The sequence below is a fragment of the Phalaenopsis equestris genome, unplaced genomic scaffold, assembly GCF_001263595.1.
Source record: "Phalaenopsis equestris unplaced genomic scaffold, ASM126359v1 Scaffold000996, whole genome shotgun sequence".
NCBI classification, from domain to species: domain Eukaryota; kingdom Viridiplantae; phylum Streptophyta; class Magnoliopsida; order Asparagales; family Orchidaceae; genus Phalaenopsis; species Phalaenopsis equestris.
The window spans coordinates 177,278-191,162 of NW_018165435.1; the positions used below are offsets into that span (position 1 = coordinate 177,278).

The window sequence follows — 13,885 nt, forward strand, 5'->3', positions numbered from 1 at the left end:
AATTAATAGAAATTTAAAGTTAATTAAAATTAATTTTAAAAAGAGGGATATTATTGATTAAAAATAATTTAATTAGTTCATAGAAATCTAAGAAAATTCTTCAAAAAAAAAGTAAAAAAAAAGAGTTAATGAAATATGATATTAAAATTAATAAATTAATTTAATAATAATATTATTATTTAATTAAGTAATTAATTAACATTAATAATTAATTTAATTAAATTATAAAAAATATGAAATGATAAAAAAAATCTAATAAAATTATGAAGATACTAGAAGTCTATCTAAAGCATTTATGAGAATTTATAAGGTTTTCTAAATTAATAATATTAAAATTTAAAAATATTTAAAAAAATTCATAGAAAAACTAAATCAAATCCAATTAAACTCAAAATTTTATTGAAAACCAAAAGGTCACTCCTGCCCTCTTTGATAATTTTCATAAATTTTAAATTAACTTAATTTTTAGATTAATTTTGAAGTATTAAAAATCTAAAAATTATAAGAAATCAAAATTAACTCAAAATAATCCTAATTCAATCATATACATCTCACATCTACTATTTCCTCTCTGTTCATTCAATTTTTTAAGAGAACATACATTGAAGTAATGGCCTATTTGGCTGCTTATAGATAGAAAACATTACCCAAAAATGATGACTATTTTACTTTACACCCATTTTTATATGTGAAAATTAAATCATTACATGTAAGAGTTTTGCGAAGTTCAATATCTATGAAGATTTCTAATAACAAGCAACCAAATGATTAAATCTAGCGTAATTTATCATTTATTAAATCCGTTTCCCATCAACAAGCAACCCAATCAGCCCTAACAATAGGCTTCATTGATATGTCAATTTGAAAGCAATTCCTCAATAATGAAATAGACATACTAAATTGGCATTGTAGATTTATGAAACTTGCTGTCAAAGTGAGTTCTCGTCATCTTAAAATCCCCACAACACAAGAACTAAGAAGCCTCATGTGGTTTAAACCAAAGATTTCCATCAGCACATGTAAGAAGAAACAATTATCATATACAAGTTTGAAGACACGTACCTTCAAAATTGGCATATCTGTCATCTTCAAAATTGGCATATCTGTCATAAAATTGGCATATCTGTCATGATAATTGTAAAATAACCGACATATGGTAAAAATCTGTCAAAAAACCACATCAGATGCAAAAAATAGAATTTTAGAAGGATAAAAAAAATGAAGGCCGTAATCTAGGCTTCTAAATCACATGTTAAGCTAGGAGGAGAAGATTTTCATCTTACCCTACAGCTCTCCCCATGATATGATGTTGCTCAAGCCAAAGCTGGCCAGGAGAATATAATAGGCCGGTTCTGTCATCTTCCCGGTTATTATCTCCTAAAGAACAAAATCATTGAAAATATCTTGATTTCAGGAAAGAACTGCAAATAGTTTAGTAAAGGAGCATTAACCTCAACGATAGAGAGAATTTTTTGACTCTTCAAAACTACATAAAGGAACATTTACATACATACCACTTAATTTCTATGGAATTGACATATTTAACACCTAAAATCCAATTTTTACACATAAATGCCACCTTATTTACGCATGAAATGGTATATTTCACTTTTTTAAAGTTAAAATAGTGATATTTTTTATGTGATATCTAAATAAATCTATTCAAGCTACTTTAAAAGATTGTCATTATTCACAAATTTTGAAAAAAAAAACAAAGTAAAAATTCTACAGCAAATTAAAGTAGTATTTAGGTCGAATCCCTATGACTCCAACAGAATCTACAGTAAAGTCTACAACTTGAATAGCCCACGTCAGTAAACCATATCTGCGGAAAGTAATCATGGGCAGAAAGAAGATAGCATGCCATCATTATTCACTAGTAGACGACAACGACGACAACGACAACAACGACAAGCCTTTATCCCACTAAGTGGGGTCGGTTACATGAATTTTTTTCCTCCATTGCGAATCATTGAGTGTCATATTTTCATTATTCCCTCGTAGAGATCTGGTTAAATTTTCTACAAAACAAGAAGGAAAAACCATAGATGAAAAAACAAGACACCATTTAATTTCAAGCCATCTATAGAAATAGTCAGCCGTGAGGTTCAGAGGCCTTTTTTTTTGTGCTAATAATCAAAATCAGTCTTGAAATCCTAAAGCACAATAAGAACATGATACAAACATGATACAAACAGAAAGTAGGCTCCACGTTAGCAATAACAAGACACTGAAACAAATTTACAGATTCACAGCATAAACAAAACAATTGACAAATGAATGTAGTTAAAAATCTGGAGTTGAAGATGAATCATATACAATAAAGATGTATTGATATGAAGAAAATTTCTGCTCAATGCACTTCATTATACTAAGTACTTAGCAAAAGAGAAGAATTATAACTAAATTTATAATGCAAATAGGGACATTAGTCACAGCATAATACGATCATGGGAGATATTCTTGTCATATCATCATCATTATTATCATCAGTCAAAACTAACGAAATGAACATGGGATAGGGATACATAAATTGCTCAAAAATAGATGACACTGATACAAAATTAACACTACATTAAAATTCTTTTCATTTGTAATATTATTAAAAATAATAGATCACTTCATAAGTATAATAAATTCTAAATCACTTAGTACATAGTAAGAGCAAAATCATAATTCTTCTTCTAACATAGGACTTTTAAGATCAATATAATAAATCATAGCTTTCAGATAATAAAATAGGAACTTGCTTGTGTATAAACATGTCTTACATATGTTTAGAATCTGCTAAAACGGGTCAGAAGTGCCATAGATCTTTTAAAAAAAATTAAAGAATGAGACATGGAAAATGATATGCCAGACAGGCTTAAAGTTTCAGTAAAGATACAATCTCAAAAAGTGTTTGATTTTCATAGACTGATTCTAAAGCAATAGGAATATTTCAAAATTTTCCACGGTTAAAACTGAATAAAAAAATTTTGTGATCCCTTGATATGGTTACCCTTTACATGTATAATAGCAGAAATTGATTTACTTTATGCGTGGTATAATTTAGGTCCTAAAAATCAACTTTACATATGAATATCAACAGTTCTAATAAATTACAGATGAAAATAATAAACTTTAGGCTCCTAAATACCAATTCAGAAGTGCAACTAAAAAAAGTTTGTACCTTTTGTGAGAATATCAAGTTCTCCAGTTATTTGGCGCTCATGAACCTGCACATGCAGCTCAAAAGGTCCGGTAGAAATAGGTCATGAAAGTGAGCAAATTATTCCTCTAAAAAAGTACATTAGCTGGAGCTCTTTCTCATAATTAATGTGAAAATTAAGAAAAGTTTCAAGAGTAAACGAGAGTTTTTGAAACAATTCGTAAAGCTAATACAAAGCTAAAATGTCAAATGAGCTGGCATTGGAGCTTTATTACGAGATTTAGCATGCTAAAATTTGGGCAACAATAAGAAATATAGTTCAGATTAAATTGAGAGTGTCTAATAACGCTCATTTATAAAAACCTAGCGCAGGTTATGAGGGACACTTAAAAAGTAATTAAAAGCCTATGAACAGCTCAAATGAGATAATAAAATCTTTACAAGACAATGCAATTGAATTTAAACTAATGATCAATGAAACAAAAACAACAAATTAACAACAAGCAGCATAAAACTATTATTACAATAAAAAATGATACTTAGATGTGATATATTACAATATTTTAAGTTTACTCTATGAATTAGTAATATAGAAAATAATATAACTTCTAATGTTAGGAAGTTAAACTACAAAAGTGTCAAAGGAGTATAATAAATTAAGATGATCTCATGGAGATCAAAAGGCAAATTTATAAAACTAAATTTAGGCAGGTATGTTGCATAGATCCGAGTGTCGGGCAATAAAAAATTAATTAGCAGCTAAGTAGAATTTGAAGTAAATCTAAAAAGGATGAAAGAAATTGTTGGACGAAAGTGGTTAATCTAGGAAGGATACATAATTATTTGAAGAATTGCTATAGTGGCATTAAAATAAAGTTGTTTAAAATAAACCTAGATGATTTGAATATACAAAATAAAGTATAAAAATGCACCCAATAGATGGGTAGATAAAAGTGTTAGAATTAGAAATAAGAAAATAAAGACCAGAGGAGACATATAAATAAGTTTTTAAAAATGCTTGAAAACCTTGGGCAACGCTCAACAGAAATGAAAAGAAAAAAAACATTATTCATAAAGCCAACTCCAAATAGTTGGGCTAAGGGCAACAATCTTGATGGTAGTTATTATGAGGATGAAAGTGCTAAGCCTTTAAGCCATCATATATGCAACGTTGCATTGCCGGGAAGGAAAAATCGAAGAGCCAAAAAGGTAGGAGAGGAAGAGAAAGGTAGGGTATTCAAAGAAGGGAGAGAAAGCGAGAGAAAACAAACAGCTAAAGAAGAGGAAGCATAAGGACGGAAGCCATATTGGCTTTATAAATCACGCGACATGACAGGTTTTAACTACCTGCAAAGACGAGAAAAGAAGCGTTATGGTCTCAAGAGGGAGGAAACATCGCCAAGAAGAGGAGAGGCAGGAGGTCTTGACGTTGGTATAAAGCAGAGGAAGAGGCAACGCCGCTGTCGTGCAGAGGAGGCGACAAGTGTGGGAATTCATGCGCACTCGATCCTACGAACGAACCAATAAAGGAGGAGAAGAGGGACGTCTCTATCGAGCTTAGATAAGGAAGTCGTGCCATCTTCTTGTGCAGAGAAAGCCACGACCGAAGGAAAGCTCTGTGTGCGGGCATCGCTGGTTCGAAGGAGAAGGTAGATCGGAAGAAGAAGAAGAAGAAGAAGAAGAAGAAGAAGAAGAAGAAGAAGAAGAAGAAGAAGAAGAAGAAGAAGAAGAAGAAGAAGGAGAAAATATTACATCAGAAGTTCTGATGTAGTTTCATGTGCGGATGGTAGTATTTTAGTATTATTGGTAGTATTGTGACATTATTTTATTCAAATAATATCACAATACTGTCAATAACACCTCTTGACCTCATTTTTAGTGAGGTCCAATATTCTTCTTAGGGTTTAGGGTCCAGCCTTAAGATTCTCCCTTTGACTATCTTAGAGCCTTAGAAATGAGATCCGCCTCATTTTAGAAATCCAACCTACTTCTTTACGCTTTTGGAGTTTCGTATGTGTGGTATCGGCCTCTAGCACTTAGGAGGTTAAAACCAACATGAGAAAACCAAAAAATAGTTTCTATAGGACCATTAAGCCCTAGAATTGTCTTATGCACAATTTACACCTCTGCACGCACAAACTTCACAATTCAGAAAGTCGACACGTTCGATTACCAAAATTCGGATTGCCTGCACCGTTAATTGTCGAAAAACTTCAATTAAATTTTTGAAACAATCGATCGCGCACCAAAATTTTGACGAGAATCGAATTGGACGCATTTTTTACCCGATCGTCGATGAGGGTGTCCGAACAATCTCGGATGACGAAACGAACTGTGCTGGCGCATCCGGAACGTCGAATTTAGCTGGGAAGGACATCAATTTTGATATGACTCCGAACGAGATTAAATTGCGGGCAAATTGGCAAAATATAAGTAAAATAAATAAATAAATAAAAGAGAAAAAAACCTAATTAAATCCCTAATCCCGCACCCACGCTCGCCTCCCGCATTCGACCGAGCTGCAGCTTGTTCCTCCATTCGGCCCGAGCGGAAACCCTAGGACTGAATTCGTCCCAGCCGAAGCCCCTCTTCTTCGCACGTCTTCGACTCGAGGTCCCCTCCTCGTACGCTCGCCTCTGCCTAAAGCTTCCATTTCGCCACGCTCCCTGCAGCCTTTATCGCCACTCCTTGCCGATCTACCTAAAAGTCGTTCCCTGCCTCTCCCACGCCTCTGCGATGTTTGTCGTTTCTCGCCTGCCTCTTTTGGCTCGGCTCACCGTCCAGGTAGGTGAAAATAAGTATTCTCCCCATTCGCTTTTAAATACCTCACTTGGGGAAGAGTTTAGGGTTGGCCGAAACTCTTGGAGAAGGGAGAGGTGTTGCCGGATTTTTTGGTTTGCTCTACATTTTGGTTGGGTTTCTCAGCCTCCCTGTTGGTTCACTGGGTACTCTCGCTTGTTTGTTTCATCACTGAGGTATAAACCCCTTGCTTCATGGCTTGACATGCTTGTTTGTTGGAAATTCTTTTTGTGGCAAGGATTAACTAGCTAGCCTATTAGCATCTCTTTTCCTTTCTTGTTACAAGCTCTATAATCTCTTGTTTTATTGAAAATGACATCAAATACATATGGTTTTGGTATTAGATCTTAGGTGGGGGTTTTGAATGGCATGTTATACCTTCCTTTTACTAAAACTTCTTTGGGCTTAATGTGTTTCACTTGGAGGATTCGGGGGCTCGTGTCTTTGTGAGGTCTTGCTTGGCTTGGAGCATTAATTGGGCTTATTTTATTTTCAAAAGAAAAAGAAAAAAAAAGAAAAGGAAAGGTGGGGGAAGTTTCGATTGGCCTTATAGGAGAGGAGATTTCTAGGGCTGATTACTTTGCTCTCTTTTAACTAACTTAAAGGCTTGTGTATGCATGTTTCTAACACTTCATATTTACAATGATATCATAGCATGAGCAAATGAAAGGAGCATGGTAGTTTGGAGAGGTTAAACTTCATTTTTAATGCTTTATAAACGTTGATACTTCTCTTTTACCCATGTTACTTGTATTTTTGAGATGTTGGAATACCTATTTGAAAGCTCCTTTATTTGCTAGCTGTTTTAGTGAGATTTGAGCACTATTTGGTAGCTTCAAAGGCGGCTATTTGAACTAAATGTTGTTGGTTTGGAGACTTTATACTCTCTTTGCTTCTTCTCTATTACTTGTAGCCACATCTTGTAGCCACATTGCCCCACATTGCCCTTACTTGAGAGGCTCATTCTATGGTGAGAAGTTGAGGTAAAACGTATTTTTGATGTGGTCAAAAGGATTTGGTGGCTTGTTTTACAAAATCTGAAATTCTCCCATGCCTATTTTGCAAAACTTGAGAAATGTGCTGGCTCATTTTACAAAATCTGAAGTTTTGTCTTGCTTATTAAAAAAAATTTGAAAGGAGGGAGTGGGTTAAATGGTGGTGATGCAAGGGTAAAGTTGCAAGTCCTTTTAACTCCTAGGTGCTTACATGCTTAGCACTTCAAATCCTAAGGTATTTATGTACCCAACAATTTGAGCTCTTGTTCCTTCACATACGCATCACTTTAAATCTATGGATTTTGCTCTTTAAAACGGTGTATTTCTTTGGCAAGATGAAAGGTTTGCGTGATATATATGTCAGTGTTAAATATGTGACTATTTAAGAATTAAGTGGTTGGTGGCTGAAATTTTCTCGTCTCGGTTTTCATTATGGTTTTATTAACTGCACTAGCTATTTCTTTTCTTTGAGAGAGGTTGTTGGTGATAAGCAATTAGGCATCTATTTTATCTTGGATAAATGAGAGGTGGGATATATTTTAATGTAGGTACATCTTCATGCCTAAAACGTTTGGAATTACACATTGTTTTGGGAAGTTTTTTGAGCTGCTTTCTTGATTTGTTTTGAGCAGTTTTTGGGCTTCAGTTCTGCCCTGTTTATGAGAGACTTTTTATGGCTTTTTGGGCTGCGGTTTGTCCTAGTTTTGGGTGGTTTGGCTGCAGGTTTTGGGGTGGTTTCTTTGCTACGGTTTGGCATGATTTCAGTGTTTTCTGGGGCAGCGGTTTAGCCTAGTCTGAAGAGGTTCGGCTGCAGGTTCTTGGCTTGGTTTTGGACCGACTTGGCTGCGGGTTTTGGGCCTGATTTCTGATGGTTTTCTGAGCTGCGTTTTATCCTGGTTTTGGGTGGTTTGCCTGCAGGTTCTTGGCTTGGTTTTGGGCTGAATTGGTTGTAGGTTTTGGGCCTGATTTTGATGGCTTCTCGGGCTGCGGTTTGCCTTGGTTTTGGGTGGTTTGGCTGCAGGTTTCGGGCCTAGTTTTGGGGCTGATTTATAACTGATTTGAGCATGTTTTTGGGGCTTTTTTCGTGGCTCGATCGACTACAATTTTGGAGCTACTTTGGGGAGGGTTTTTGGCACGTTTATTTACTACTGCTTTCCTTACTGCACTTTTTACTGTTTTCCTTTATTGCAACTCCCACTGTTTCCTTTAAGTATTATACCTTTTAGAATAGGAGGACAGTAGTTTGGTTTTATAGGATTTTATAGGAGGTACCCAGCAGGAGGTACCCAGCAGCAGATCACCGACCTAACAATTGCATGTACATTTAAACATAAACTAAACCTGAAACTGCTACGATGTGGAGCTTGGAACTAACACCGTGGGCAACAGGACGAGGATGTACAGAAGAACAACTTTGACATATCTACAACAACAAACCTTTCCTTGAAATTAAACAACAAACCATAGGGCTTCGACGTAGTTTGTTGATCCCGGTGAAAATATAATTGTGTAAAATTTATAAAACTTACTCCGCTTTACAATAATGTCAAAATCTTGATGTTGTATTTTATGAATGTTAACGTTAAACACTTAATATTGGGATTCAACGCAAGTATACGTATCGTTATCAAGTAATATAAGAATTTCTATTTAAGTTTCAAATATCGATCCCACGATGAAAGTTTAAATTTGAGATGATAAATTAACTAGAAAATTCACAGAAATACAACGAAATTACTGTGACTAATTTCGAATGTTTGAGATACTACAAAACTAAATTATTAACTACTAACAAAATCTAAATGCAAGGTTTAAAACAGTAACTACTAAACTATGTTTATGTGATGAAGTTTTCTAATATAAAAAATATTTTTTCCACTACAATGGTTTAAATTTGTATTATGTCAAATAGAAACAATTTTAGTTCTCTACCCCGATTCAGTGTTATAGAAAATGATTGGCTAATCTCAGGTTTAGTCCCTAAATCCGTGGCTAGGCTAGGAGGATACTGACTCCCACTTCCCTTCCCCTGAAGGCTAACTCTCGTTTTAGTTCTTAAACTCTAAGATCGAATTGGGGATTTTAGTCTGTCAACCTAAAAATCTCTAATTGTACACCAAACAATATATATTTCTCTATTTATTTGCACTTAATTCCATGAACGAAATACTCTTTCATGGACATAAGTGTGATTCTCACTCTGTTGTAGAACTCATACTTCATTTCCCGGATCATATGTTTCACAGCATATTTTAACAATTCATTTGACCAGATCGAAAAATAAATTAAAAGCGGAGTTGAAAAACCATCACAATTTATTTTATATTTTAATATTGGCACGACCAAATTATCTCTTCATTTCACAATATCTCAAAGTAGGAGGAAAGATAAAGGAAACTACTCAGACTTCATGATAAATATACAATAAAACACAAATTTCATATATAAAAAGAAGTTCACACAACAATAATAAACAAACACTTATCTGAAACTCTTTCTCAAAGCAAATCTCTTATAGCCTCTTTTAGGAAATGTAGGAAGAAGAAATCTCTCACTTCTTTCCCTCTCAAACACTCTTAGAGAAGAATTCACACTTAAACTTACCACAAAAACTCAAAACTATATAGAAAATAAATGACCAATGGTGTGGAATGGCGTTGAAGGATGCAAAGTGACACGAAGGGGGGCAAAGAGATGCGAAGAAAGACCAAGAGTGAGCGGAGGAGTGCGAAGAGTCTTTTCTGATCAATTTCGGTTCTAAAAAGAGCCTAAGGTCTGTTTTCCAATAGGTGCATCCAAAAACTCTTCAAAAAGTATCCAAATTCATCAAACCTTCTAGAAACAGGGTCTGCACCGACATTGGCGCCGTCGACGCCCATTCTGGCATCATCGGCGCTAGTGGCCATTTAATTAAATCTATATTCTCTGTCAAACGATGCCGTCGGCGCTAAACAATTTTTTCAAAAACTCCATTTTAACTCCAAATTTCATCATTTTTGTTTCATTTTTGCTCCAAGTAATAAAAATCAACATGTAATAAAACATGAAAAATACATTCCTTTAAAGTGCGATACGACCAAAAATGAGTATAAAATATGAATCTAAATATAAATATATTTTTGGTGTATCAAAATCCCTCAAACTTAAATGTTACTTGTCCTCAAGTAACTCTTTTACTACATAAAAATATGACTCGTGACAAAGATTTTAACTTCTAGAATTCCATATTTTAGTCCACTAAACACAATAGTATAACTTAAGAAAAATGTAAAATAACTCCAGTTAATACTAAAGGTATAAGAATATCTAGCAGTCAAGTTTATGATTTCTGATTCTCTATTCTTTCGAAGAAAAATTGCAAATTATTCATATTAAAGCCACTTAGAATATTCATATGAAAAAGAATTTCATGAAATTTTACTAGTAAATAGGCTAATACTAAAATATAAATTTATAAATTATAGTCAAGCCTTCTTCTTTAAGTTGATTCATAAGTTGATTCAAGTGAAATGTTGATTCAAGTGAAATCAATTTTTAATTAGGAATCTCCTCAAGCTTCTCCTCACATCTTTTTCTTTTCTTTTTCACGATCATTTTTAATCTTTTTCTTTTCTTTTCTTTTTTTCATGTGAGGATTACTATATCTGGATAGCCTTTAATGATTTTAAATTTCACCATCTTCTTCTTAAAGTTAAAAATTTTTCACATTCATTCACTTTATAAATTTATACTAGCTTTAAAGATTTTTCATAAAGTTTTATTATTTCTTCTTACATGAATCCCTAAGATTTTTAATACTTCAAAAATACAAATTCTTTTACTTACAATAGAAAAACATAGTTTTATTCTATCCTATCAAATATCTTAATCTTTTAAAATTAACATTTATTATTGAAAATTTTTACTTAAGTTTACTATATATTTAGAAACACAAATATAGTTATCTAAAGTTACCCTTTAATACTAAAGGTCATGTTAAATTTTAAAATAATTTGAAAATATAGTTAACTGAGGCAAATAAAATTAAGTTTCTTTTCTTTAAAAAAGAATTTTTCTCCCCTTCCCCTAAACTTATAATTTTTAAAAGATTTAGCATGAAAAACTAAAAAAAATAAAGGGTGAAAGAAAACATTTAATACATAAAGAAAAGATTTACCTGTTGAAGGTTCTGATTTGAAACTTAACTCTTAAATATTGCAGGTGCTAATACGAAAAGCTACAAGACTTAAAACATTAAATAACACATAATACATATAAAAATTTGTTGAGAAAGAGTTAACTACAAATACATCCAACAAAGTACTAAAACTAACAACAGTACTAAAATAGTTCCCAATGTAAAAACAGCCTTACAAATCTTTAGTTCATAATTCAACATAACATTTAAAATAAAGTGTTATACTCTAAAAACAGACAGTCTTAACAATAAAGTACAACCAAACATAAACTAAACAAAAATCTAACCTAAGTAGCACCAATCATCGTCTTCTTCTTCTTCTTCTTCTTCCACATCCAAATTTTGCTGTTGATATGGGGTAAAAACAGGGTGAGTAGGAAACTGAACTGAGTGATCACCCCTTATGTATCTGACCATCGCATCATCATAAACAACATCATATTTGAACTTCTGTCTTATCAAATCATCATTGTGTGCATTTCTGGCCTCCATATTTTCCATTCTACTTTTCATTCTCAAGATATCTCTCTGTTGGATCATCATCTGCTCCATAAGTTCCTGGATAGTAGGGGTACCAAAAGTAGTACTTGAAGTAGAAGGAATATCTCTGGTCCTACATCCAGATCTCCATCCAACATGAGATTCATAAGTTTTTATATTGGCAGACCCAATAGGTTTTAGAGGTTCAATCCTCTCCTCATCCATTCTAAAATCAACCCCTATCTGTTCACATAGTGTGAAGATCAGGGCAGGGTGTGCTAACCACCAATAGTCTCTCCCAAAGCAATAGATCGAGTGTTTCTATAAATAATAGAGCCTACATCTAGTCTTCTCATCTGCTGGACATAGGAGTTCAAGATGGCTCTATCCTTTGTAACCTCACTATGATGATTTATTAGTATCATTCTACCAGAAATAAAATAGTTTCAGGCCTTAGATACTACATTTAACATAGAAAGATTTAACATAGATTTAACATAGAAAGAGAAAAGTTTACCTTAACATCATTCTTCACCTTCCAAGCTCCTCTTCCATCAGTAAGAAAAGAAATAACTCCATCTAAAGCCTCATCTGTAGCAGAAAACGATTTGTACTGAATTTTTAGGCATATCACTATACACATCTTTCAACTAATAAAATTCATTAATTTTCCTTCGAGTAAACTCCACAATTTTCCCACGAACAAACACGTAGTCTTCAGAAGTTTCCTTAAAATTGGCATAGAACTTCATCATTACACCAATAATAACCTCGACAGTAAAGTAAAAAAAATTCTCCCATTGCCGAGCATTGATTGTTCTTTTGATTTCACCCGGATTTTTAAATCCTCGATCCAGAATTACTTTTTTAGTTGTAAGTAGACTATTGAAGCAAATGTTGGTCTTGTAATTAACAAACTTTTAATCATCAAAATCTACCATTATCTTTCCTTTGCTCATTCTTGGTGTCATGGTAATCTACAAAAAATTGATAAAATCCAAACAAATTCTTAAAAATTCCGAAAATCACAATGTGGAACGTTCTAAACTTAAATCTACTAAGTAAGAATTCTTCACCAAAGAATTTTCTCAAAATCTTCCACAAAAGTTCCGTTAAATTGATAAGCTAGAACCAAGGGAATGAATTATAAATCCTTGTTGAAAATAAAAAATTTTGAGTTTAAAGTGTAGCTCTTACTTAGAGAAAATGAAATCCAAACTTCTTGTGCCTTAAAATCGCCTCAAATCCAAGCAAAATCGCCTCTTTGTTTGCCTTAAATTCGCCTTAAATCCAAGCAATAGCAAGCCCTAGGTGCAAAAATCGGAGGTTGAAGGTGACTAAAAGGTAAAAATGGCGTTTTACTGTTCAAATTGCGAATTTATATATGAAAACACTTTTTTACAAATATATTTTTCTAATCACAATTCCACATCCATAAAACAAATTATATTATAATTCAGCGTCGAAAGCAAGCCACAACACTAGAACGCTGATACAAAACTATACATAATCAAAGTCAACAGAGTTGTAAAACAAAGTAAAGTAAATCAAATCCACAAAATCACATTAAATACAAAATTACTTTAAAATATTAGAAAGTCCAACTTCTTCAATTATTCTGCTTCATCTTCAATAATTTCTCCTCCTTTCATATCTCCCATAGACTGGTAATGGAATACAAATTATATAAGGGTCGGTACGGGAATTGATTAGTCGAATTTTCATCGATCCATCCATTTTTCTTGAACATCTGCACCAAACCTATTTCAATTGTTCCGGTATGATCAAAGTTTTCATTCATCCTCCAATCTAGGTGATAAAAAAGGTAGTTGAGATTTCCTATTGTATTCGTAATACTCTGAAATTCTCTTTCTATTTTATTCATTTTCTCCAAAGCTGCGCCTCTAACTGTTTGTGACATTAATGGTGTTGAAGCATGTGATGAATGATTCAAGATAGTATTTAATGCTTCATTCTCATTCCCAATATAATTTTCATCAATAGGAATCATGGGTTCCCAAGATAATAATGCTTTCTCCCAACTTTCATATAACACTTGATTGACTGCAAAGTAAGAAAATTGTGGAAGAAAGCCCCAGTCCAAATATTGACTCCTTCATAATAATACCCATAACAGATTTGAAAATAATCGATCCCACATCAATGGGCTTTTCCATTTGAATGCAATAGTTTAAAATGACACTTTCTCTTATAACTCTACTAATTTTCATTATAGGGATTAATTTTGCAGATATGAAGAAATACCATTGTTTTGATATTGGA

At 33.2% G+C, this 13,885-nt stretch overlaps 1 protein-coding gene across 1 annotated transcript in view; it reads right to left on the minus strand.

The window, feature by feature from the left end:
* LOC110032655 (signal peptidase complex catalytic subunit SEC11A-like) overlaps window positions 1-13,885 on the minus strand; it is an 82,871-nt gene that overhangs the window by 18,281 nt on the left and 50,705 nt on the right. The window contains exons 5-7 of the mRNA XM_020736351.1: window positions 3,173-3,218; window positions 1,284-1,377; window positions 1,115-1,164 (exon numbers count right to left, since the gene is read on the minus strand). Of these exons, the coding sequence (XP_020592010.1) occupies window positions 1,115-1,164; window positions 1,284-1,377; window positions 3,173-3,218 (190 nt within the window). The remainder of the gene's footprint in view (window positions 1-1,114; window positions 1,165-1,283; window positions 1,378-3,172; window positions 3,219-13,885) is intronic.